Source organism: Balaenoptera acutorostrata, chromosome 16 (assembly GCF_949987535.1).
Source record: "Balaenoptera acutorostrata chromosome 16, mBalAcu1.1, whole genome shotgun sequence".
Classification (NCBI taxonomy): domain Eukaryota; kingdom Metazoa; phylum Chordata; class Mammalia; order Artiodactyla; family Balaenopteridae; genus Balaenoptera; species Balaenoptera acutorostrata.
Genome location: NC_080079.1, coordinates 77,686,066 through 77,711,459, shown reverse-complemented (window position 1 = coordinate 77,711,459; position 25,394 = coordinate 77,686,066). Strand labels below are relative to the sequence as shown.

At 40.5% G+C, this 25,394-nt stretch overlaps 1 protein-coding gene and 1 long non-coding RNA gene across 5 annotated transcripts in view; one reads left to right on the top strand and one right to left on the bottom strand.

The window, feature by feature from the left end:
* Positions 1–12,772, bottom strand: part of MTR (5-methyltetrahydrofolate-homocysteine methyltransferase) — a 116,131-nt gene extending 103,359 nt beyond the window's left edge. For 3 of the 4 annotated variants that reach the window (XR_450040.3, XR_450041.3, XM_028163753.2), the window contains exons 1-2: positions 12,345–12,772; positions 5,298–5,512 (exon numbers count right to left, since the gene is read on the bottom strand). Coding sequence is in view for 2 of the 4 variants with exons in the window: in XM_028163753.2 (XP_028019554.2) it covers positions 5,298–5,512; positions 12,345–12,378 (249 nt within the window). In the remaining 2 variants the exon portion in view is untranslated. The remainder of the gene's footprint in view (positions 1–5,297; positions 5,513–12,344) is intronic. The other variant, XM_007170785.3, reaches the window with a different exon arrangement.
* A 17-nt stretch (positions 12,773–12,789) lies between these two features.
* Positions 12,790–25,394, top strand: LOC130705057 (uncharacterized). The gene is made up of 3 exons (XR_009005690.1): positions 12,790–13,090; positions 14,878–14,972; positions 23,671–25,394. It is a non-coding gene; the product is annotated as an uncharacterized LOC130705057 (long non-coding RNA).

Genomic DNA, 25,394 nt, shown 5'->3' with positions numbered 1-25,394 from the left:
CACGGTGCCCTCCGGTTCTCCCTGTTTGAAACCTTTCTGTCTTGTTTCACTCTTTGGACACCATCTCAACCTCAATCCGATGAAAATTCTGGAATCTCTTGATCTTCCAATAGTGAGTAAGCCCAACCCCACCTAAGCAGATGGACACTGTTTGCAGAAGAGCTGGGAAATGAAAACCAAGGTTCACACATTTATAATAAGTCACAAACATCCCAACTATCTACCACTAGGGAAATGGCTAAATAAACTATAATATGTCCATTTTATTACATGCTATGTGGCAGCTAAAAAAGTGTGCACATATATCTACATATACTAACACAGAAAATCTCCAAAAGTATTGAGTAGAAAACCAAAATTGACTGATATGTAAACCATGACACCATTAAGTTTAAAACATACATACACACAAATAGTACTGAGTTTTCTATAGATATCTATATGTATACACATACATACGTAATATATACATATACATAAATGCATAACAAATGATCTGGAAAGACATACACCAACTAGTATAAGTGGTTATCTCTGGGGAAAAAATAGAAATTTGGAATAGTGGTTAAAAGGGAATTTATTCTTATCTATGGGTTCTGTTTTATAAGAACAAATTAAAATTTAGTTTTTCAACAAAGAGCAAGAAAAACTGAAAACAACCTTAATGTCCAAGAATAAGGTTAGTTAAGTAAATGATGATATATATGTAGAATAGATTATTATGAAGTTATTAAAACCATGTCTCAGGATATTTAATGCTCATGGTATTAAGTAAAAAATGCAAATTATAAAATAGTATGAAGTAATAATAATCCAAATTTAATTTTAAAAATCCAAACACAGAAAACTAGACTGAAATATAAATTAAAATATGTGAATGGCAATTATGTCTTGGTATCGATATTACAGGTAGTTTTAATTTTCTCCTTTATGCTTTCTACAGCATCTAGCTAGACATTTTATGTTTGTAACAATGAACACATATTGTCTTTATAATTAGGGAAAAAATATTTCTAAATTCCTAGTTATTATTTTCTCCAATTGTGTGTAGATTTAAAATTTTAAATAATATAAAGTTTAAAAGGTGTTCCTTCTAGCTCTTCACCCTTTCTCTCCACCTTCTTTCCCGGAACAATATCCCACTCATGGGCTCCGGATATGACACCCCTGAGATTACAAGCCTATTCTCACCAATTGAAAACATGTGTGATATGGGCAAGCTACTTAATTTCTCTACCCCTCAGTTTTCGCATGTATCAATAGAAAGCTGTCAAGATTAAAGGAGGCCATTAATGACAGCAAGGCCACAGGCTACCAACAGGTGTTTTAAATATTGGTTCCTGTTGGTCTCAGCCTATCAACAGTGATAAGCTAGGAATGCCTGATGCACTCACATGGGCCCTTACCGCCTGTGCTGAGCCAGGACCAAGCCAATGCCACAGCTACACTGGCGCTATTGGTTCTTATTATGATTGCAAGACTCACCTCAGCAACAACCATCAGGGAACTTTTGAAAACAAACAAGGTTTATTGCCCACGGGTCCTGGAGAGTACAGGCATGCCCGGGCCATACTTTGAGGTAGCTGGGGGAAGGCGTGGGTTGGGCAGGAATGACTGTGATGTTTAGCTAGCAGATGTGTCACACAGCTGGCAGGGTGTTTATTGACATAGATGCCTCTTAAACAATGCCTCAGCAACCAAAAGCTTAATGTCAGGCGCTTACATTACAATCAAAAAAGCTTAGTGTCAGACACTTGCACTTCAAATAGAACCTGGCCATTCCATTAAAATTAAGTATCAGGGGATCAGCTCTATGGTCAGTAACTCCACTAGAAATAACTAAGTGTTCAAATAACCCAGTCTTTTTCCCTTCCTCACCCATGAACACGACACGGTCTCTACAACCAGAGAACTCCAGCTAGTCAATATTCCCCCACGAATGGGACAGCTAGGTTACACCTTATGGTATTTAAAGTCATTTTTGCTTCACGTCCCTATCTTGGGAAACTTGCTGTTCTATCTACATGCCTACCTAACTCACAGGACAAAGATTCGTTCCCTCAAAAAACATTTACTGGGACTTCCCTGGTGGCGCAGTGGTTAAGAATCCGCCTGCCAATGAAGGGGACAAAGGTTTGAGCCCTGGTCCAGGAAGATCCCACATGCCACGGAGCAACTAAGCCCGTGTGCCACAGCTACGGAGCCTACGCTCTACAGCCTGCGAGCCACAACTACTGAGCCCGCATGCTGCAACTATTGAAGCCCGCACACCTAGAGCCCGTGCTCCACAACAAGAGAAGCCACTGCAATGAGAAGCCTGCACACCGCAACGAAGAGTAGCTCCCGCTTGCTGCAACTAGAGAAAGCCCACGCACAGCAACAAAGACTCAACACAGCCAAAAATAAATACATAAATAAAATTTATTTAAAAAAAAAAATTTACTGACTTACTATGTGCAAGATACTGTTTTAGGCAGTAGGGATTCAGCAGTGAAAAGCAGGCCCAAATTCCTGCCCTCAGGAAGCTCATACTCTAGTGATAATCCACTTGAATAAGGACAAAACCACACATCATGGGCTGGGCTGGGCTGGGTGTCGGGGGTTGGGGGAGGGTGGTGATTTCACCAACTGCATAATAAGAACTGATGTTTGTAACCACGCCAAGCAATTCATACCCATGATGGCATTCCCAATCCACAATATACTGGAATTTTATAATGCTATTTGACTACGTACTCTCAGGCCTCGCAGAAAAACTCGTAGAACCAAAACTCTTCAAGGACCAATTTAAAATCTTCCAGTAACTACAATTTCCATTATGCCAAAGGAAAGGCATTCCTAGCTCTTCTTCAAATGAAAACCATTCTGCATCTGATCTAGAACAAAGTCTTGATCACCCAAGAGAAGGATCCCTTCCACCCTCAATAAATCATTTAATCACTGATTTGTTTGAGTTTTTTTTCTTTAAGAAGAGTCCGAAAGGCAACAAAAGCAAAACATAAACAAGTGAGACTATATCAAACTAAAAAGTATCTGCACAGCAAAGGAAACCATCAACAAAATGAAAAGGCAACCTACTGAATGGGAGAAAATATTTGCAAATCATGTATGTGTCTGATAAGGATATCCAAAATAGACAAAGAACTCATACAACACAGTAGCAAAAAAAAATCCAAACAATCTAATTCAAAAATGGGCAGAAGACAGGACTTCCCTGGCAGTCCAGTGGTTAAGACACCACACTTCCACTGCAGGGGGTGTGCAGGTTCGATCCCTGCTCGAGGAACTAAGATCCTGCATGCCTCGCAGCACGGCCAAAAAAAAAAAAAAAATGGGCAGAAGATCTGAATAGACATTTTTCCAAAGAAGACATACAGATGGCCAACAGGTACATGAAAAGATGCTCAACATCACTAATCATCAGGGAAAATGCAAATTAAAACGACAAGAGGGCTTCCCTGGTGGCGCAGTGGTTGAGAATCTGCCTGCTAATGCAGGAGACACGGGTTCGAGCCCTGGTCTGGGAAGATCCCACATGCCACGGAGCGGCTGGGCCCGTGAGCCACAGCTGCTGAGCCTGCGCGTCTGGAGCCTGTGCCCCGCAACGGGAGGGGCCGCGATAGTGAGAGGCCCGCGCACCGCGATGAAGAGCGGTCCCCGCACCGCGATGAAGAGTGGCCCCCACTTGCCGCAACTAGAGAAAGCCCTCGCACGAACCAAAGACCCAGCACAGCCAAAAATAAATAAATAAATTAATTAAATAAATAAATTAAAAAAAAAAAAAACGACAAGATATCACCTCTCACCTATTATCAAAAAGATAAGAAATAACAAGTGTTGGTGAGGAGGTGGCGAAAAGGGAATCCTCTCGCACTGTTGGCAGGAATGTAAATTTGTGCAACCACTATGGAAAACAGAATGCAGGTTCCTCAAAAAATTAAAAATAGAACTACTATATGATCCAACAATTCTATTTCTGGGTAATACCCAAAGAAAACAAAAACACTAACTCAAAAAGATAGATGCACCCCCATGTTCACTGCAGCATTATTTACAGTTGCCAACATATGGAGACAATCTAAGTGTCCACTGATGGCTGAATAAAGGAAATGTTATATGCATATGCAATGGAATATAACTGAGCTATAAAAAAGAAGGAAGGTGGTTGCCAGAGGTGGAGGGTGGAGGGAAGGGGAAATGGATGAAAGGGTCAAAAGGTACAAACTTCCAGTTATAAAATAAATAAGTCATGGGGATGTAATGTACAGCATGGTGACTATTGTTAATACTACTGCATTGTATATTTGAAAGTTGCTAAGAAAGTAGATCTTAAAAATCCTCATCACAAGGAAAAAAAATTTGCAACTGTGTAGGGTAACAGATGTTAGCTAGACTTACTATGGTGACCATTTCACAATATATACAAATTTCAAATCATGACGTTGTACACCTGAAACCAATGTTATGTTCTTTGTCAATTATGCCTCAATTTTTTAAAAAAAGTCTGAAACACCTATAACAATGTCCTTCTCCAAAAGATAAAACTTTCTTACCTCCCTGGTAAATATGTTTGTCCTTCAAATTGAATCCAGACCAGAAAAACAGATTAAATCACCTTATTATCTCTTCTAGTCATAATCCTATGAAATTCCCATGATAAGCTATGAAACAATTTAGTCCTACACTTATTCTTAAATTTTAAAAGTCTAGCAATACCCAGTTACTTGCTTCTGATTTCTTTATGTTGGCTAGCCATTTTTTTAATTTATTTTTTGGTCATGCCACACAGCTTGCAGGATCTTAGTTCCCTGACCAAGGCTAGTCATTTTTATTAAAGACAGGAAAACGGCATGAAAGAACACGGAACTTCAAGTCAGTAAACCTCTGTAACGTCAGGCAAGTTATTTAAACTCTGAGGTGCTCAGTTTCCAAATGTACAAAATGAGAATAACAACTACCTTTCAGTTTTACTTCATCAGGGCTGTTGTGGTGACTTAAATACGTTAGTGTAGGTAAAAACCCGAACTTGTCCAGGATTTTATGGTTTTTCACTGTCGCTGAAATGCCTCAAAGGCAGAAAACCTGCCCTCCTCATTTCCGTATCTTGAATGCTCAATACCGTGCATGACTTTTACATGGTGTCCAAAACCTGCTTTCTGAATAAGCCACCTCTATCTGAACAAGTCACCCCTTCCTTCTGTCTCCCCCAGAGCATTTGGCCCAGTGGTCTGCCCTCAGGACACCAAAGGCCTTTCGGAATGACAGGATGAAAATATAAGAACCTGGGGATGCTTTACCTTATGGATTTGGTAAATGACATTGGGCTGAGTTATACTTAAAATGTCATTGTTGCCTTTCAGGGGCCTGGCATGATCTTTAAATTCTTGTCCTCGGAAGTCGTCTTCACTCAGCTTGTGCCGCTGGATCATGGTCCCCATCCCTCCGTCAAGCACCATAATCCTCTCCCGCAGGATGGCGTCAATCTCATCCTGCAGGGTCTTCTTCATTCCTGCTTTAAGGAAAGTGAAAATCTGACTTTACAAAATGAAAGGGGGAAAACGTGTGTGGAGAGGGAGTGTAGACTAAATTATACTAATTCACAACAGGGAGTAAATGGGGCTCATAAAACATGAGCTTGTAACCTTGCGGCATTTGAAAAATGCTGCCCCAAAATGTTTACATTAAATAACAATGCTTAATGAAATAGGACACTGTACACAGCACAGAATCACTGGTAAAGCACCACACCAAGGTTAAAGTAGGCTCTAGTTGTTCCTGTTTCAAAGATGAGCAAAACAGGCAGCAAAGAGCCAAGTATTACAAGGCCAGGCCACCTGCCGGAGAACATCTTTAGGGCTCTCTGTTGGTTCTGTGCTTGCGTCCCCTCAATACGGAGATTTAGCTTGATAATTGAAAGCCATCAATAATTCCAAACTGCCATTTAGACTGTTAACTTTGACCGTCTCTCCCACCTACTGCCAGAACTCACATAGCCTACACACAGGGTTTTCCTCACCCCTGCTCCATCTCTGGACCAATGACTGCCTAACACCCTGGAGCTTCTCAACTCTCCCCGTGCCCTTGACTTCTCCTAATTCCCAGTCCTCAAAAGCCCCAAGGCCTACTCCTTCCAATCCTACTTTATGGTCTCCAAGAACTACTGGAAAGCCACAAAATCATGCTGTTCGGAGTCACTGAAAATTCCTAACATCGAGCCTCTTGTTTGGTTCACCTTTTCTCGGCTCTCTCTACACTTCCCACACCTGCTGTCCCAAACCTCTGCTTGCTTTTGGCACCAAATCCTTCTCATCCTTTTCACTCACAGGTGATTTCACCTAATCCTGTACAGAAGAGTCTTCTTTGGGGAGCTCCTCAAATTCACCCCCCTCCACCTCAAAATCCTCTTGCAGCTCGGCTCCCTCTGCACCTAAGGAAGAGCACATGACCAGCTCCACCCGCACCTCCCACTGCTCCTCCCTCCCACACCCCCACCCCCGACCCCGGGCAGCTCTAGCTCAACCTCTCTTCTCGCTGTGGCTTCCTCCTAGCCTCTCTACCACAATTACTCTCCAAAGGCACCCATGACCTTCGAATTCTCAAACACTGGGCTCCAATCTTAGACCCAGATTTCAAGATGTCCACCTGTGATGGCCCCCTAGAATACCCACCTGCCCCTCAATCTATCATCCAAATCCAAACCTGCCAAATTTCCTGTCTGATCTCCCTGCTTCTGTGAATAGCACCACCTTTCCCAGAAGCCTGACCTGACAACCTCAGTGTTATCTGACTCCTTACCCGCCCTGATAACCAGCATCTACTCAGATCTCAAGCCCTATAGATCTGGCATCCAAAGTGCCATTCACGGACTTCCCTGATATTGATTGACCATGATGTGGTTGTCCTATCAGCTAATAAGCACCCAGAATTTGACATGATTAAGTCAATGGCGACGACAAAAAAAGCCAAGAAATCGGGGTTTCAGTCCTAGCTCTCATAAGTAGCTACGGGGTTTTGGACAAGACTGTGTTTCTGAAAAACGGGGAAATATCTGCCCTGCCTTTATCACAGAAAGTGTGATAATAGAATGAAACAATGTGCTTGAAAGCAAATTTCAGATGTTAACAGCTGGGACTCTCAAATCACACAAGTCATGAAATGAGACATATATCCTTCACATAAACAGCCCGTAAATGTTAACGATTCTTACTATGTCATTATTATTGCATAGCTGATAAAAAGTGGAGCTGGGCTTCAAACTCTAAAGGTTGCTTTCTATATACTACAGTGTCCAGAGGACCATGAAAAAGCATCACGTAAGCCTGAAGCTCTCAGCTCTGTTCATCTTGGGGCAGGAAGCAGGGATGGCATGTTTACAGGTTTGGAAATGAACATGAATGTGGCAGAGGGAAAACAATACTCAGTGAAAACTTTTAAATGGAGATCCTTTCAGATGGGGAATAAGAAGAGAGAAGGTTAAAAACTTTAACCTATATGCTCAACTGAGTTCCTTTTTTCTTAAAAGAATGCAGCTGCAATCCACCCTGAAATGAGAGCATGTGAGCTTAAGTAGGTGTGACTGAATCACCCGACTGTGGGCGCACAGGGTGTGGACATGGTGGCGGGGGGGGGGGGGGGGGGGGGGAGGGGAGGGCGTGGGGGGGTGCAGTAGGTGATGCATCTGAAATTTAAAAAGTATTCAAACCTTCTAGGAAAAAAACCCCAATCTTTTCCACAATGAAATATGCCTTTGGCATCAGCAAAATGGTCAATCAATATCATATTATTTACATGTCTTTGTCCTTCTATCTCCTCCACTGACCACGTGCACACATGCTTAAGGGGACAGGAAGAAGAAAGGAGAAATTAACATAACGACATAAGAAATGCCCCATCTCCTCCCACCCTGGTCTCGCTCATCAGTGTTGGTTTGGCTTTTCTCTACTCACTGCAAATCTGACAATGGAGTGCACCCCACTTCTCCCATTTTCGTAAGAAGTCTAAGCATTTTTCCACGAGGGCTCTACTGTATTCACTTCTCAAATCAGAAATATAGATTGTTTTCAATCTGTAAGACAGTTCACTATAGGGACTTCCCTGGTTGTCCAGTGGTTAGGACTCTGGGCTTCCACTGCAGGGGACACAGATTCGATCCCTGGTCAGGGAACTAAGATCCCGTATGCCGCGTGGCAAAGCCAGAAAAAAAAAAAAGATAGTTCACTATTTACCATAAAACAATCCCATCCCCACACATACAAATTGTGATATCTTGTTAAGAGCCATCACATATGTAAGAGATCAAAGGTTTTTTGTAAACTCTAAACAAAACGTGACTTTTTTATGAGAAACTTGATAAACTTACTCTTTAATTTATGTGGAAGACTAAAAGTCCAGAAAGAGCTAAGTTAACTTTTAAAAAGTAGGAAGAGATTATTTGGCCTACCAAATATTATGATATACTACAAAACAATATCATAAAATAAGGAAAGTAAAATATAGAATATCTTTATTACTTAGCATAGGGAAAGACTTCCAAAGACTCAAAAAGCTCAACCTATAATGTTTAAAAAAAAAAGGTGAATTTGATTACATAAAAACTAAGAATTTCTGTTAAATGAAAGTCACCACAGACAAAATAAACAGATTATGAATTGAAGGAAGATTCTGCAATGTCTATAACTGAAAGGGACTGGGAATTCCCTGGCAGTCCAGTGGTTAGGACTCTGCGCTTCCACTGCTGGGGGCCCAGGTTTGATTCCTGCTCAGGGAACTAAGCTTCCACAAGCAGCACGGCACGGCCAAAGGAAAAAAAAAAAAAAAAAAAGTGTAAGTGAAAGGGACTAACATCTATAATGTACCAGGAGCTCCTACAAATCAATAAGAAATCAAATAGAAAAATGGGCAAAAGATGTGAATAAGCAAACCAAGCGAAGGAAAAAGTGAATAATCAACAAGTATATAAAGAGATGCTCCAACTCATTAGCTATCAAAGAGACAGGAATTAAAACAAGACAAAACCAATATATACACAATGGATGGGCAATAATTAGAAGACTGGATAATGCCAAAGAAAATCTGAACTCTTGCTTTTTGGAACACAGACAGATACAGCCATTGTGGAGAGCAGCCTAGCAGGAGTCAGTAAAATTAAGCATGAGGAAACCCCAACAATCTCACTCCTGGTATTTCCCAAACAAAGTCTCCATCGATCCATAGAGAACATATCAGAGGATGTTTATAGAAGTGGCAAGTTGCAGACAACCTTGGGAAATGGCAAAGTCAAATGTGCAAGATGCTCACGCAGAACACTACTGGGTGGCAGCCGGATCTACCTCTGTGTTGCTCTACTGTACGGACAGAATATTGAGGGAGAAAGTTAGAAATGACTAACTACCAGGTTTATATTTATATGAATTAAAAACACATACACAGACTAGAGTCTACAAGGAAATGTACAAATACGTGGAAATATGTGAAACAGGAGCAAGAGAATTGTGAACAGAAAATAGAGGCAAAAGGGAACACATAGTAAAACAAATATGAGTGGAAATTGTAAGGATTGAATACAAAACTCCTCTGCAACTGAGGTCCTTAAAAATCCAATGCATCTACCTTTTCCACATGCTTATTTATCCTTTGGGGGATAACGTAAGATTTACGGTACGAGAAACTAAAAGATCCTCCTCCCATATTTGTTAGCATAAGTGTTCACTGTTCTAATCTTTATGTGTTCCCCAAGACTTTCCAGTAGGGGATTATCTTTCACTGGCTTCTAATCACCATTGCTCCTCCAGAACCTTCTCATAAGAGTGAGTCGCTTTAACAATTCTCCTTTCCCTTGGCAGGGTGAGCATTTGTTGAAATGCTGCTCTTCCATAAACAACAAAAGCAACAAAACAAACCTCTGGTATTTATCTGTATTCAGTTCATTAGGTCTAGAACATTCTGTACATTTTAGTCAGGTTCTAAACAGAGCAGATTCTCCCTAACATCTTTCACAGTAGAAGTTTTGCAGGTCCTTCATTTAACTGACTAGTTACAACACTGTCTCAGAAATATTTTTAAGTTTAACATATATATGTATTATATAGATACGCAGTCCAGAAGAGAGAGTCCCTGTCTAGCGAGCCTAAGAGATCACAGTGTTTTTCCCAGTTTGAGAGGACCTAGCCAATGTATTTTGTTTATTTGGGTGATTTTTTTTCTACCATTAACGTTTTATTTCCCAGTAATAATACTGTGATTCATAATAAGTGTTCCAAAGAATAAACAAACATGGGTTAACTGGTTAAAACACCAATTAGATGTTGAGGTGGGTAAGTCAGATAGTATCACCTTTAAGAACCATCCTGAAGAATGACAAGATGAAGGCATAAACCAATAAACCCCTAATACACAGGATTTTAGGTAATAAATTAGTGTCAGGAACACATTTCCTCTGGGGACAGAATGATCCCATGTAGCTGATTTATTTAGAACTCCCATATCCACGGCACTAACTGGGGAACACATAGAGCAAGGAAAAGAAGTTTTCATTTTCTGCATTGTAAACAAATGATCCCAACACATTCTCAGCAGTTTCCTAACTTTACTATATCAAAGACTATCTTACTGCTGCCCTGTAAGTCCCTTGCAAGATACCTCATTTTTGAATCTCTAACTAATAGGTTGCACCAACTTGCTACACTTTGTAGACATCTCTTTGCTTGTGCAATGTTCCATTTCTGAAATATACTATTTCCGCTTTGATTTTAATAAGACAGGGAAGAATGAGAATCAGGTAACTGGCTGATACCAATTCACTGGCTCATTTAGTCATTCTTTCATTAATCATTTAACAACTGAGTTCCAGATAACATACATAGCAAGGATGAAACTAAGCAATGTTTAGAAGCTGTAAACTTTTCTCACAAGAAGTATTTGCTAGCTCACCAGCCTCTTTCCTAAGGGGGTACAACCATGGTCTGAGGTCATGGACATTTAGGCTTAAGGCCTGACATCGAGATTCAAGAATTCCCAGTTCTTCATTAAAGAGCTTCACTAAGACTGGACACCAATAAGTAACTAAGTAAGGGTTTTTAGGAAGTTAAAACCTGATTCTCACCCCAACATACAGGCTGTCCACACAGAGAGAAGCTGTAGAAGTGAGCCTTGGGGTCAGGGAGCTGAGCTAGATTCAAATACGCTACAATTTTCCTTTCATCTGCTGTACAAAGATCATTCAGTATTCCAACTATTCTAAATCTTTAGAGGCATTTTGCTGCTGGATAAGGGAAATCACATACCTCCTTTTTTAATTAAATGGGGAGGGGAAGGCCAGAAGTCATCAGTAAGAGATATTGTTCAAATAAATAAATGACACCTCTGTGAGAGACATAGGTCTTACTTTATAGCAACAGTGATCAAATGTTTTTCAGTCATCATTCCACTTGTTTCATGAACAATTCTAACAGTCCCATTTATCAGGACCTTACAATCTAAAGGGTCACTAGCTCATCTCTGAAAAATTTCCCTGAGTTATGAATTCAGTCTTCACGCTCCTCCCTGAGCTGAACATCGTCATCTGTCATAGCACTGCTACTGTTCCGTCCTTATTACCGACTCTCTTGTTTCTTCATTTTCTACTTCATACCTCACATGTTTTTATGGGTGTATCTGCCCACAAATTACAATCAGGGACGGCGTTAAAGGCCCAGAGCTCATTTTAAAGCTGAAAATATATTCTGTTCTTGTGCTAGTTTTTTTTTTCCCCCTTCATTGTTGATGCCAGAGCCATCAACATCAAAATCACTCAGGATTATTACTCCACATCCCGACCTACTGTGTACCTGCTAATCTATCTTAACATAGTGATGCTATGCACACTGGAGTTTGCAGAACTACTGCTCCAACCCCGAAGTGGAAAATAAAACTTCAACGCAGCTTTAAATAGTTCTCTGGGCTTTCTTATCTCTCAGCGCCTGAACCTTCTTTGGCTTGGGTGCTCAGTAAACATGCTGAATGAGAACGTTCAATCATGCAAAACTTCCATAGGGCCCTGCAGGAATATGTTACGTCAAAGTGCAAAGTGTAGTTACCTTGACGTTCAGAATGTGTTTCGGGGGCACTGCGGGGAGGGGGTGTGCTCTACGGATTTGATAGTTTGTTTGCCTGGGGAGGAAGGGGGAAGTGGGTGGAGGGAAGGAACGCAGCAAGAAAACGTGGGACCTCACGGCTCCTCCGCAAGTTCAAAGGCGCCGCCCGCCCACGGGGAAACCTAACCACGTGTCTTCGGGTGGTGAGTGAATCACCCCAGGGATTAGGAGGCAATAAACCACCGAAGCGCGGAGAGTGGGTCGCAGCGTTACCGGATGGCGTCAGGTCGTGGAGCGCGGGGGACATGCTGCGGAGTCCTCTCCTTCTCGGGCTGGGGACGCGGCGGGGAAGACGCACCCTCCCTCCACACGTGACGGCCCAGAGCCACGCCAGCCAGCGCGGGGCCAGTGGTTCCCAGAAGGCAGGAGTCCGGGGGACACTGAGGGAGGGGCCTCCCCTCAGGACCCGGGCGCGGCGCGGCGACGACAGGCGGACCCCTGGCCCAGACCACTGCTCAAGCACGTGCTTTCTTCTCGGCCACCTGGCCTGTCCTTGGCAAGGGCCTGGCGGCTAGACCCGCGCGACCGGAGGCTGGGTCGCCGGGAGGGCGCGGGATAGACCCGAAGAGGAGGACGACGTGGCGGCCGAGGCGCGGGCCGAGGCTCACAGCCCCCTAGGGGTTTGGGGCAACTCAGAATACTGTTAGTTTGTGCGCGCACTCCAGCCTCAGCGTGGGAGGTCCCGCCCTTCAGGCCCGTGATTGGTCTGTAGGAGCTCGTCGCGGCTCTATGGGCTGCTAGATCTCAACCACTCACCTGAGGCTTTGCCCCAGGGGTTTCTGGGAGATGTAGTCCAGGGTCCCAGGTGCCCCTCTGAGGCTTTGCGCATCTCAGCCCGGCGCCCGAAAGTGCGGCCGCAGGGGGTCTCCCCAAGTTTAAATCCTGGTGTGAAGTTGGCGCTGACCCCAACATGTTGTATGATGTCAAGAGCCCGGTACTTGGGAGTCTTGGAAGACCAGGTACGAGTCACTCTTTACTGTTGACTGGCGCGGGGCAAGATACTTAACCTCTTCGTCTCCACTCTACACTTTATAAAATAGGAAATGATAGGGTGGTGATAATTACTATTTTGTAAGGTTGTAGTAGGGATTAAATAAGATCGTGTGAACGCGCTGGGAAAACTATGAAGTACATATATGCGTGTTAATTGTCACTTACTGACAATAAACGTTTATTGAGCGCGCACTATGTGTCAGGCTTTGGGCTACACACTTGGAATGCAAAGACAGACAAGGTACATCACCCCCCCCCCCACCTTTGTCTTAAGAGGAAGAAGTCACAGTCTGGTTAAGACTAGTAATTGAACAGGGAAAAAATAAAATAAAAAGAATGACATACAGTGTACCAAAGGAACTCAGAAACCCAAGGGTGCTGGGGGAAGGTTTCGAAGAAGACGCTGAGTTCTGAAGGAAAGGTGTGTGCCAGCTAAGACCATTCCAGTTGGGAGAAACTCCCAGCTAGAACACAGCACTTGAGAGAATTTGAAAATAAAAGACAGCTGTGTAAGGCTAAGCATGCTAGGAGGAAAAGCAAATGAATCTAGAAAAAATAAAAGAGACAAAATTATGACGCCTACTAACTTTCAAAAAGAGCACAAATTTGCTTGCCCTTCTCATTTTGCTGTATGTAATTGTACCTCAATTGTTTAAATCTACAAAATTATAGTAATGTGTATAGCATCCTTACCAAAGACGGTCATACCTGGAGGGGGGAAAATGGAGTGAGTGGAGAGAGAATGAAACAAGAGTGTGAGAGGAAGGGGATATCCCTGAATAGCTGAAGGTCTTGTTAAGATTGTAAGGGCTAGTTTTAAATTTTTCACCTATCTCTCCAAGTTTGTTGATGTCTCTCTTGAAAAGTAATCTTAAAGGCATCTAGTCATTTACTATCCCCTATCCTAGTAACAATTCCAGGTATTGTATATCAGTCTCTGTTGTTAGCAAGTCGTCAGAAGTTTACTTTCTCAGATAAAACTGACCAAATTCACCATTTCCTTAGTTGTAAAAGGGGAACAAGATTTAAGGGATACATAATGCCTAAAGCGGCAGTGAATTCCTACTACAAAAACTCACACAACTTAAAAGTTCCAAGAATACTCGTGTGGGTTGAATTGTGTCCCCCCTAGGAAGATATGTTGAGGTTAGTCCTAAACTCCCGTACTTTAGAATGTGAACAAATTTGGATATGGGGTGGTGGTTGATGTAATTAACATGAAATCATACAGGAGCAGAGTGGCCTCCTTATAGGAAAAGGAGAGAGATGCACAAGAAGAAAACAGTCATGTGACAGTGAAGGCAGAGATTGGTGTGATGCAGCTACAAACTGTGAAGTAAAATTCATAGTTTATGGCCAGAAAAAAATTTCTTCTCTGCCCTTTGGCCTCCTCTCTCCCGCCACTGTGCGTTGTGTATCTACATTATGCATGGACCAAACCTTCTGCATCAGCAGGTTGCTGCTCAACCATAAAGAGCAACATTGTCCCAGCACCAAGACAACTCCTTAAAAGATAACATTCCTTCTTGAGCTTGTAAGGGGTCACATGACCCACCACCTTGTACTTGCAGATCCGGATTATGTAAACTGTCAATAATAGGTCGTTTGATGTACAGCACTCTGTCTCAAAAAACGTAGGTAACAGTGCCTTTACTTCTAACCGGCGGAACAGTTCTCAGAGCTTTCTGAGATGCTTTTCCCCGGTTATAATCCTCAAATTTGACTCAAATAAAATTTTCTGTTTCTTTCTTAGATCGACTAATTTTTTGTCGAGAAAACCAAGGAATGCCAAGGATTGCCGGCAAACATCAGAAGCTGGAAGAGACAAGGAAGGATTCTCCCCTGTAGGTAATTGTAAGAATTATTTTTAAACTTTCTCAGAAAATGCAATGTGTGGCGGGTTCTGTATTTTGGTTTTTGTTTTTTTCTTCTTTGATTTGGATTTTTTGGTTTCTGGGGGGGGGGTTAGTTGTTGTTATTGTTTGGGGCGGTTGGTTTTGTTTTGAATTTGTTCTGGTTTTTTTCTATTATTTTTTTCTTTTGGTTTTGCCTACGAGTAGTCAAATATTTTTGTTTAATAGACAGGAATCTGGTACTTAAGATGTTGAATTGAGAGCTAAACTTGATAATTGCTAACCTATCGTACTTATAAATGAGGTATAAGGAGGGGAAAGTGCTCTGACAAACACTTTTTAAAGTTCTGTCTTTGAATCCTGGAAATTTGTGTCCTAAACACAGAGGGAAATCAGAAATAATTTTTATTTTATTTTATTTATTTATTTTTTAAAACCTACACTTCATTTAATATGGGTGCTATTTTTTTTAATATTTATTTATTTATTTATTTTTGCTGCATTTGGTCTTCATTCCTGTGTTTGGGCTCTCTCTAGCTGTGGTGAGCGGGGGTACTCTTCATTGCGGTGCACAGGCTTCTCACTGCGGTGGCTTCTCCTGTGGCAGAGCACGGGCTCTACGAGTGCGGGCTTCAGTAATTGTGGCGCGTGGGCTCAGTAGTTGTGGTGCACAGGCTTAGTTGCTCCACAGCATGTGGGATCTTCCCAGACCAGGGCTCGAACCCGTGTCCCCTGCATTGGCAGGCGGATTCTTAACCACTGCACCACCAGGGAAGTCCCATAAATAATTTTTAAATTGAAAAGAGTACATGAAGAATGAATTCTTTTCTCATAACCAAAAAGGAAACTGGTTAAAGTTCAATGCGATCTAAACTAATCTAAAGTTCAGCAACCTAAACCAGTTAGTATTTTGCTTTGGTTTTCTTTTAAAATTTCAACATACAGGTGATTTAAAAGAATTAAGTGAACTAGCCAGTATTGTTTTCTGGCTCAGACTGGAAGGTGAAGTGCAATTAAGATAATCAAGTTTTGGGGAATTCCCTGGCGGTCCAGTGGTTAAGACTTGGTGCTTTCACTGCCTTGGCCGGGGTTCAGTCCCTGACCAGGGAACTAAGGTTCTGCAAGTTGCGTGGTGTGGCAAAAAAAAAGAAAAAAAAAGATAATCAAGTTGAAACCTAGAAATTCTATGGTTTGGGGGACATAATCAAACTCATTAAAAGATAAGAGTTCTTGTTATACTGGCTTTTAAAGACCTAATTGTTGAAATCCTATGAATTGTTAGGGCATTTATTTATTTCACAAATATTTATTGACACTGTTATGTGCCGGGCATTGAAGCTAAAATAATGAGACAAAACAGATCCAGGTCCTGCAGCCTAGAGGGTATGACAAATGATAATCAAATATATCATTATAAAACAAGATCAGTGCCACTGAGGAGGCTCTTTATAAGCTAGTTTCTGTTATCATCCTTGTTTACTGATGAGAAAACCAAAGTAAAGAGAGGTTGGCTGGTCAGAGTGCAAGAGTGCAACAGTGTTTACAATTCATTGATCACAGGCAGGTATAGATTTGTTTGTTCCTTCTCCACCCCCACTGCTTCGCTTAACTAACCAAGAAGAAAAAGGGAAAAAAAAGGAAAGAGAGAAGTTAAACAACTTGCTAAGAGGTGGTACAGCTGGGCCTCAATCCTGGAAAAACTGGTTTCAGCATTCCTCCTCTTTATCTGTAAGCCAGTACTTCCCCTGGAATAGCTGATGAAAGACCCCTCTAGGCAGAAAAATGGACACACGGAATTGCTTGCAATTTCAGTTGTTACTCAGATTCCCTGGCCTTAATTTACAGAATAACATGAGTTTATAAAATGTTGCCACGTCATTAGAATTAAACAACTGCTATCTTCATGAAACCATGGAATTTTAAGTATACTACATTTTCAATGGGAGATATTCCTACTTGGCTTTTGGGAACAGATAAACCTTTAATGTTTAAAGGGTTCATGTTTAAAGGTCACCAAACGTCATCCCCAGAGTGTTAGTACAAGACCTTCCTGAGCTCTGGTAGGCCAGGTGCCTTGCCTGCTCTTTTGCCTTGCTTACTTAAGTCTTTAAAGTCTTATTTTAGTACAGACTTTTTCTGGCTTGGTCCTAGCCATAGCTACAGCAACATTTAATACCTGGCACACGGTGGCATGTGAGGAAATAATGTTTGCAAGAATAAATTACTGGAGAAATACTGCAGTCATCATTCTCTGGACATCACCACTAGCTCAGCTTTCATAGCAGATGCTTTACTGGCAGAAAGAGAGATTTTTGTTTTATTTTGTCTTCACCAGGATGTAATTTGAAAGCTATAATCATTCTCTAAGATTGGAAATATGATTCCCTAATTAGCCAATGGTAAGATAAATCTCACTAAGGTTAACATTAAATAAAGCAAAATAATCCCCAGGCCAAGTGTAATTTGGTTAAAGGTATTAATCCTGGTGAAGAAACACCTGTCTGTCAGCAAATGTGGGGTTTGGGGCCGAGTACTGGTTAGGATTGGAGGCATAGACTAGGGAACTCGGGAATGTTCACCTGGTTGCTGGGATCTTTAACCCTGTTCCTGAGATGAAAGTGCAGCTGGTATCTATAATGGAGATTGCATACCTCAGGTTGTCCTGGTTTGATAGCACTAGTCTTCAAAGGCATTCAACTATTGCCTGGGTCTTTATAGAAAGCTAGTCTTTCTCTGGTGACAGACAACCATGTTGGTATTGCTCTTCACATTTAAAGTGGAAAAATACTATACTTGGTGTATGATTAAGAATAGCCACGTATAAGTATCATGTACTTCTAAAACTATGTGAGGTATCTTTTACACTTGGCTAGCCAGTTGGTATTAAGAACCTTAATATAAGGGTTCTTATTATAAAACCAATTTGGATGTTGCACAGAAATGAACTATAGCCTGAAAACGTTAAAATTAAATAATGTATTTTTCTTCAAGTAAATATTTAATCACCAATTATTCTTTCATTCTATTTGTCAAACATTATTAAGGTACATTGCAGGATTAGTTCTGCAGTGTGTTCAATCTTGGAATTTTTGTTATTAGGAATTAAATTAATTTCAAAGAAACTGAAGCCTATAGCCTTGTTCAGATTATCAAAATATATAATTAATATTGACAGCAGAACTTTAGAAAATTCAATAAAACAAGTGCCAATTAAATACCTGAAGTGGATAAGCACCATGTCAGGTGCTTTGGGGAATATAAAGATATTCAAAATAAGATTCCTTCCCCAAAGACCCTTCAAGACAAATTATGAATGAAGAAGACAAAGCAGATCATAATAAATGGAATAACGGAAATACAAATGAAAAGCTACTGACTAGGGAAAAGGAAGTAAAGTTCATTCAAAATATGAAGAACTGAGAAAGATTCATGGAAGGAGGTGAGTTTGGAGTACAAAAAATGGTGCTATGGGCTGAATGTTTGTGTTCAGATTCATATGTTGAAATCCTAATGCCCAAGGAGATGGGGCTTTGGGAAGTGGCTAGGTCATGAGGATGGAACCCTCAGGAATGGAATTTGGGATCTTATAGGAGAGGCCCAGCAGGGCTTCCTTGTCCCTTCTGCCGTGTGAGGATATAAAGGGAAGTCTGCAACCAAGAACAGGGTTCTCACCTGACCATGCTGACACCATGATCTTGAACTTCTCAGCCTCCAGAACTGTGAGAAGAAATATCTGTTGTTAATAAGCTACCTAGCCCGTGGTATTTTGTTAGAGCAGCCCAAACGGACTAAGACAAATGGGTAGGAAGGAAAAGGGTATTACTTGGCTGCAAGTAATTTTCTGAAGAAGGGCACATAGATAATAGACGTTCTAAACTCTGCCATATGTAAAATGTCTTTCTACTGTTCATTTACATGCACAACTAACTGGCTGCCTATGAAATTCTTGATACACAGCCTTTTCCCCTCAAAGCTGATTGCTGCATTGTCTTTTTTTTTTAACAGCTTTATTGAAATAGAATTCACATATCATGCAGTTCACCTATTTAAGGTATATAATTAAGTGGATTTTGGTGGTATTGGTATAGCTTTTGGAGGAACTTCAAACTGTTTTCCATAGTGGCTGCAGCATTTTACGTTTCTACCAGCAATATACAAGGGTTCTAATTTCTCTGTATCCTTGCCAACACGTTATTTTTCATTTTATTGTTAATAGCCATCCTAACAGGAGTAAAATGGTATCTCATTGTGGTTTTGATTTGCATTTCCCTAATGATTAGTGACGTTAAACAACTTTTCATGTGTTTATTGGCCATTTGTATATCTTCTTTGGAAAAATATCTACTTAAATTCTTTGCCCATTTTTGAATTGGGTTGTTTATTTTTTGTTGTTGTATTGTGGAAATTATTTATGTATTCTGGATATTAATCCCTTATCAGATACATGATTTGTGAATATTTTCTCCCATTCTGTGGGTTGTCTTCTCACTGTCTTGATAGTGTCCTTTAATGCATAAAAGCTTTTAATTTTGTTGAAGTCCAGTTTATCTACTTTTTTTATTACTTGTGCTTTTGGTGTCATATCTAAGTCGTTGCTAAATCCAGTGCGATGAAAGTTTTCCCCTGTGTTTTCTTCTAAGATTTTTAGAGTTTTAGCTATTAAGTTTAGGTCTTTGATCCATTTTTAGTTAATTTTTGTGCAGGGTGTAACATAAATGTCCAAATTTATTCTTTTGCATGTGGAATCCAAATTTTCCCAGCACTATTTGTTGAAAGGACTGTCCTTTCCACATTGAATTATTCCTCAGTTCTCTATTCCATTGGCCTATATGTCTGTTCTTGTGCCAGTACCACACTGTTTAGCTTTGTAGTAAGTTTTGAAATCAGGAAGTATGTGTCCTTCAACTTTGTGCTTTTTTTTTCTAAGATAGTTTTGGCTATTTGGGGTTCTTTGAGAGTTCATATGAATTTTAGGGTGACTCTTTCTGTTTCTGTAAAAAAAAAAAAATGCCATTCGAATTTTGATATGGATTGCATTGAATCTATAGATTGCCTTGGGTAACATTGACATCACACAATATTCCAGGTCATGAACATGAGATTTATTTGGTCTTCCTTAATTTCTTTTAGCAATGTTTTGTAGTTTTCAGTGTGCAAGTCTTTTACCTCCTTGCGTAAATCTATTCCTAAGTATTTTATTCTTTTTAATGAAGTTGTAAGTGAAATTACTTCATAAGTTCCATTTCAGATTGTTAATTGCAAGTGTGTAGAAATACAACATCAACACCTCAAAATCAGTTGTATCTGCAACCTTGCTGAATTCATTTATTTGCTCTAACAATGTTTTTGTGGATTCATTAGGATTTTCTACATCCAAAATCATATCATCTGTAGAACAGAGATAATTTCACTTTCTTTCCAATTTGAATGTCTTTTATTTCTTTTTCTTGCCTAATTGTCCTGGCTACAACTTCCAATTCTTTGTTTAATAGAAGTGGTGAAAGAAGGCATCCTTGTCTTGTTCTTGATCTTAGAGGAAAAGCTTTCAGTCTTTTACTGTTGAGTATATTAGCTATGTGTTTTTCGTTTCATATGGCCTTTATCATATTAAGGAAGTTTCCTTCTATTCCTAGTTTATTGAATGTTTTTATCATGCAAAGGTGTTGCATATTATCATATTCTTTTTCTGGGTAATTTCAAATGTCTTATCTTCAAGTTTGCTGATCCTTTCCTCTGTCGGCTCAAATCTTCTATTAAATCCCTCTAGTGAGTTTTTCAATTCAGTTATTGTGCTTTTCAACACTAGAATTTCAGTGTGGTTCTTTTTGATCATTTCTATATCTTTATTGATACCCTCCTTTTATTCATACACCATTTTCCTGATTTCCTTTAGTTCCTCTGTCCATGGTTTCCTTTATCTCATTGAACATATTTAAGATAGTTGATTAAATGTCTTTGATTAATAATTCTAATATATGAATTACTCAGGGATGATTTTTGTCCAATTCTTTACTTCCAATGAATGGATCATACTTTCCTGTTTCTTAGTATGTTTTGTAATTTTTTTGTTGAGAACTGAACATTCTGAGTATAATGTTTTGGTAATTCTGGAAATCTATTTCTCCAACTCCACAGGGATTGCTAGTTTTTGCTTGTTGAGGTCTACAGCCATGTGAATTTTCCAAACTAATTTTGCAAAGTTTGTATTCCTTATTAGGTATGATCACTGAAGTTTCTCTTCCATTGTCTCTGCGGTCAGTCTTTGACCTTACAAAGATTTCCTTAAATGTCTGGCTCCCACAAGGGGAAAAATAGATCCTGTTTCTTTAAATCCCCTCCTTGCTGGGAAGTCTTTCCTTAAAAGTCCAGTGTCCAATGAGATTATGGAATTGAAGTTCTTTATCCCCAGTAGACTGCAAGTTCTTTTTTTTTTTTAATTTATTTTATTTATTTATTTTTGGCTGCATTGGGTCTTTGTTGCTGCGCACGGGCTTTCTCTAGCTGCGGCAAGCAGGGGCTACTCTTCGTTGTGGTTCACAGGCTTCTCCTTGCAGTGGCTTCTTTTGTTGCGGAGCACGGGCTCTAGGCACGCGGGCTTCAGTAGTTGTGGCACGTGGGCTAAGTAGTTGTGGCTCGTGGGCTCTAGAGCACTGGCTCAGTAGTTGTGGCGCACAGGCTTAGTTGCTCCACGGCATGTGGGATCTTCCTGGCCCAGGGATCTAACCTGTGTCCTCTGCATTGGCAGGCGGATTCTTAACCACTGCGCCACCAGGGAAGCCCAGACTGCAAGTTCTTTAAAGACAGGGACCATGCCTTATTTATCCTTGGATCCCCACTCTTTATCACAGTGCCTGCATACAGCAGGAGCTCAGTAAATCTTTGTTGAATAAATGATAATGTCTCAACTCCTAAGCTTTTTTTTTTTTTTTTTGGTCAAGGGACATATGGCCTCAGTCAGTGCTTGCACCTGCTTCACGCCAGTGCCCACCACTGGCCAAAGGTTGTCTGTCTCTTTCTACCCCAGGGCTTAGGTCCCCAGAAATTTCCCAGAGACCGTGGTCCCTGGGTGAGGGCTGTCTGCAGGGCAGCTCACTGGCAGAATAGACATGATGGATACTCCTGAGCTTGCTGCCAGCTTTCTCAAGGTTGATCTCAGCCAGATAAGAGGAGGGCTGGTTGGTACATGAAGGAGGTGCTTGATGAAAATGTTTGATAGGAGGACTGGTCTGACAGTGAGCGGTGTGCAGGTGGAGTGACTGGGAGAGAGTCAAAGACCAACACCCACCTTCCACCCCCATAGAGAGCTGAGGTGGTTTTACGACAGAATATTCTTTCATGCATGGCAATAACAATCATTGCAAGATCCACGGAAGAATGCGAAAACATGATTTTGAGGAGGCTGTTGTAATAGTCCAAATAGGAGATAAGGGCCTGGCCTAAGGCAGAGGCAGAAGAACAGAGACACCTCAGATGGGTCTTCTGATCCTAAGTTGAAACCACTCAGTTTAGTGTCCCTGCCTAGTTTTATCTTCTGTGCCTGAACGTGAACTAGATTGACACAGACTCCTTTTGAAAGTTGATATTAACTAACATTGGATGTCCCTCTTATTTACTGAAATTCTCTCTTTTTTGGCTGCACCACAGCTTGTGAGATCTTAGTTCCCCGACCAGGGATCGAACCTGGGCCCCTGGCAGTGAAAGCGCCAAGTCCTAACCAGTGGATGGCCAGGGAATTCCCCTGAAATCTTCTATCTTTAAATTGATATGTCCCAAAACGTGGTTAACAAGAGAATTTTAGGTCTGTGAGAGAACATTCCTTCTCTTGATAGATAGGACAGACAAGGAAGAGTTGACAAGGGCCAGCACTGCCCAGGCTACACTCCTGAGGTCTGCTGTCGGATTTGCTTGACCTCACAAACCCCAGCTGCCTGCCAAGACTCCACCCCAGAGCCTTCCATAGTTATCAAGAGTAAGTGCGGCAATGAACAGTTAGTTTATGATAACCATTTGGGGGCTGCCAGATGTTGGAAGAAGAGGCAATAAGCATATAATTCCATAGCAACAGCTTGGTGTCCACACAGCTCCCCACTGAAAAGAAACGCAGTGGTTATAAAACGAATGAATGAATGACTGTGTTGAATTTGGTACAAAATGTCATTATCTCTCATTATCAAAACTCATACAAAGATACATTGAGAGGGGCTTCCCTGGTGGCGCAGTGGTTGAGAATCTGCCTGCCAATGCAGGGGACACGGGTTCGAGCCCTGGTCTGGGAAGATCCCACATGCCGTGAAGCAGCTGGGCCCGTGAGCCACAACTACTGAGCCTGCGCGTCTGGAGCCTGTGCTCCGCAACAAGAGAGGCCGCGACAGTGAGAGGCCCGCGCACCGCGATGAAGAGTGGCCCCCGCTCGCCGCAACTAGAGAAAGCCCTCGCAAAGAAACGAAGACCCAACACAGCCAAAAATAAATAAATAAATAAAAATTAAAAAAAAAAAAAGATACGTTGAGAGATTAAAAAAGAAATGGAAGTGAAAATGTTTAGTACAATCTAAAATATCCTAAATGTAGCTATACAACCAGGTCAGGAAGCTGTCAAGGTTAATACCATATTATTTAGGGTAAAGCTAAGCTGTTGTAACAGAGATTCTAAATATAATAGCTTAAAACGTACACACGTTTCTTTCTCCACAGGGCAGTTTGGAGGAGAGCAGCCCATGTCACTGGGGCCATCTGTCAAACAGGAACCCAGATTTCTTCTAGGCTGTAGCCGTGCCATCCCTTCGACTTACCAACTATGAATGATGCCTACTGTTCTTCCCTTAAAGACTCCTTATTTAGTCCAATATACTCAGGAAGAGTTAGGGGAAATTAATTTGAACACACCTTAGACAATTCCTTTTTTAAGTAAAATGTTTTTATATCATCATGTGCTTTAATTATATTTTCATCAAAATACTGGAGCCACAGATTTACAATAGATAATTGAAAAAATGGAAAACGTCCCCCATGTAGCCTAATTACCCAAGTCAGGCTAAATGATTAACTAAATCAGCCTTACTGTTGTTAAATAATAATAATAATAATAATAATAATAATCTGACTTCATTTTCAATTTCAAATAAACTCTTAACACATTTTGAGGAATAGTATAAAAACCAGAGAAATAAATATTGCAACAAACCTTGTAAAGGCAGTTAAAATGCCGTGTGCTAATAGAATTAAAATTTTCATTATGTAAATTTTTCTCATTTATTTATGCAGTGTAATACGTACCTACACTTTTAAGTTATTCGTGAAGCAAGGGAGATGCTAAAAGGAGTGGCACTCCTTTGATAAGTGTGTGTGCTTATGTTTATGTGTACTGAAGTCGTGTTTGGGAATAATTAAATTAAAATCATGTATAAAATTAGGAAATAATTCCATTAATTTCCTTAGACATTCTGATCAAACTCTTTCAAAGTATTTAATGAAAGAGTAAAGTATAAACCGACCAAAAATTAATTGCTCTGGTATCTAGCATGAATTTTATTTTTTGGCTAACATGAAATAGTACATACTGAATATTTTATAAGATGAAGTGAGTTCAAGATTGTCACGGGAAAATGTTGTAGGTTTGGATGACTGTGTTTTAAGTGCCTTTTTGTATAATACACATCAAATCTAAAAGAAATCATGTAAACAATTACCACAGGTTTTATCTAGTGAAATTTGAAAACTGTGGTTGTCTCAGAAAGCATTCCTATTACCGGCCTGTAATGCCTTCTTTATTCAGTGGTGCTTTTCTGATTGGCTAACTCATTCTAAGGATTATTCTTTTTTTGTTTAATTTATTTTATTGAAGTATAGTTGATTCACAATGCTGTGTTAATTTCTACTGTACAGCAAAGTGACTCAGTTATACATATATACATTCTTTTTCATATTTTCCATTATGGTTTATCACAGGATATTGAATATAGTTCCCTTGTACAGTAGGACCTTGTTGCTTATCCATCCTGTATGTACTAGTTTGCATCTACTAATCCCAAATTCCCAATCCTTCCCTCCCCTCCCCCACCCTTGGCAACCACAAGTCTGTTCTCTGTGTCTGTGAGTCTATTTCTGTTTCGTAGATAAATTCATTTGTGTCCTATTTTAGATTCCACATATAAGTGATATCATATGGCATTTGTCTTTCTCTCTCACTTCGTTTAGTATGATAATCTTTAGGTCCATCCATGTTGCTGCAAATGGCATTATTTCATCCTTTTTATGGCTCAGTAATATTCCACTGTATGTATGTACCACATCTTCTTTATCCATTCATCTGTCGATGGACATTTAGGTTGTTTCCACGTCTTGGCTATTGTGAATAGTGCTGCAATGAACATTGGAGTGCGTGTGTCTTTCCAAATTATAGTTTTCTCTGGATATAT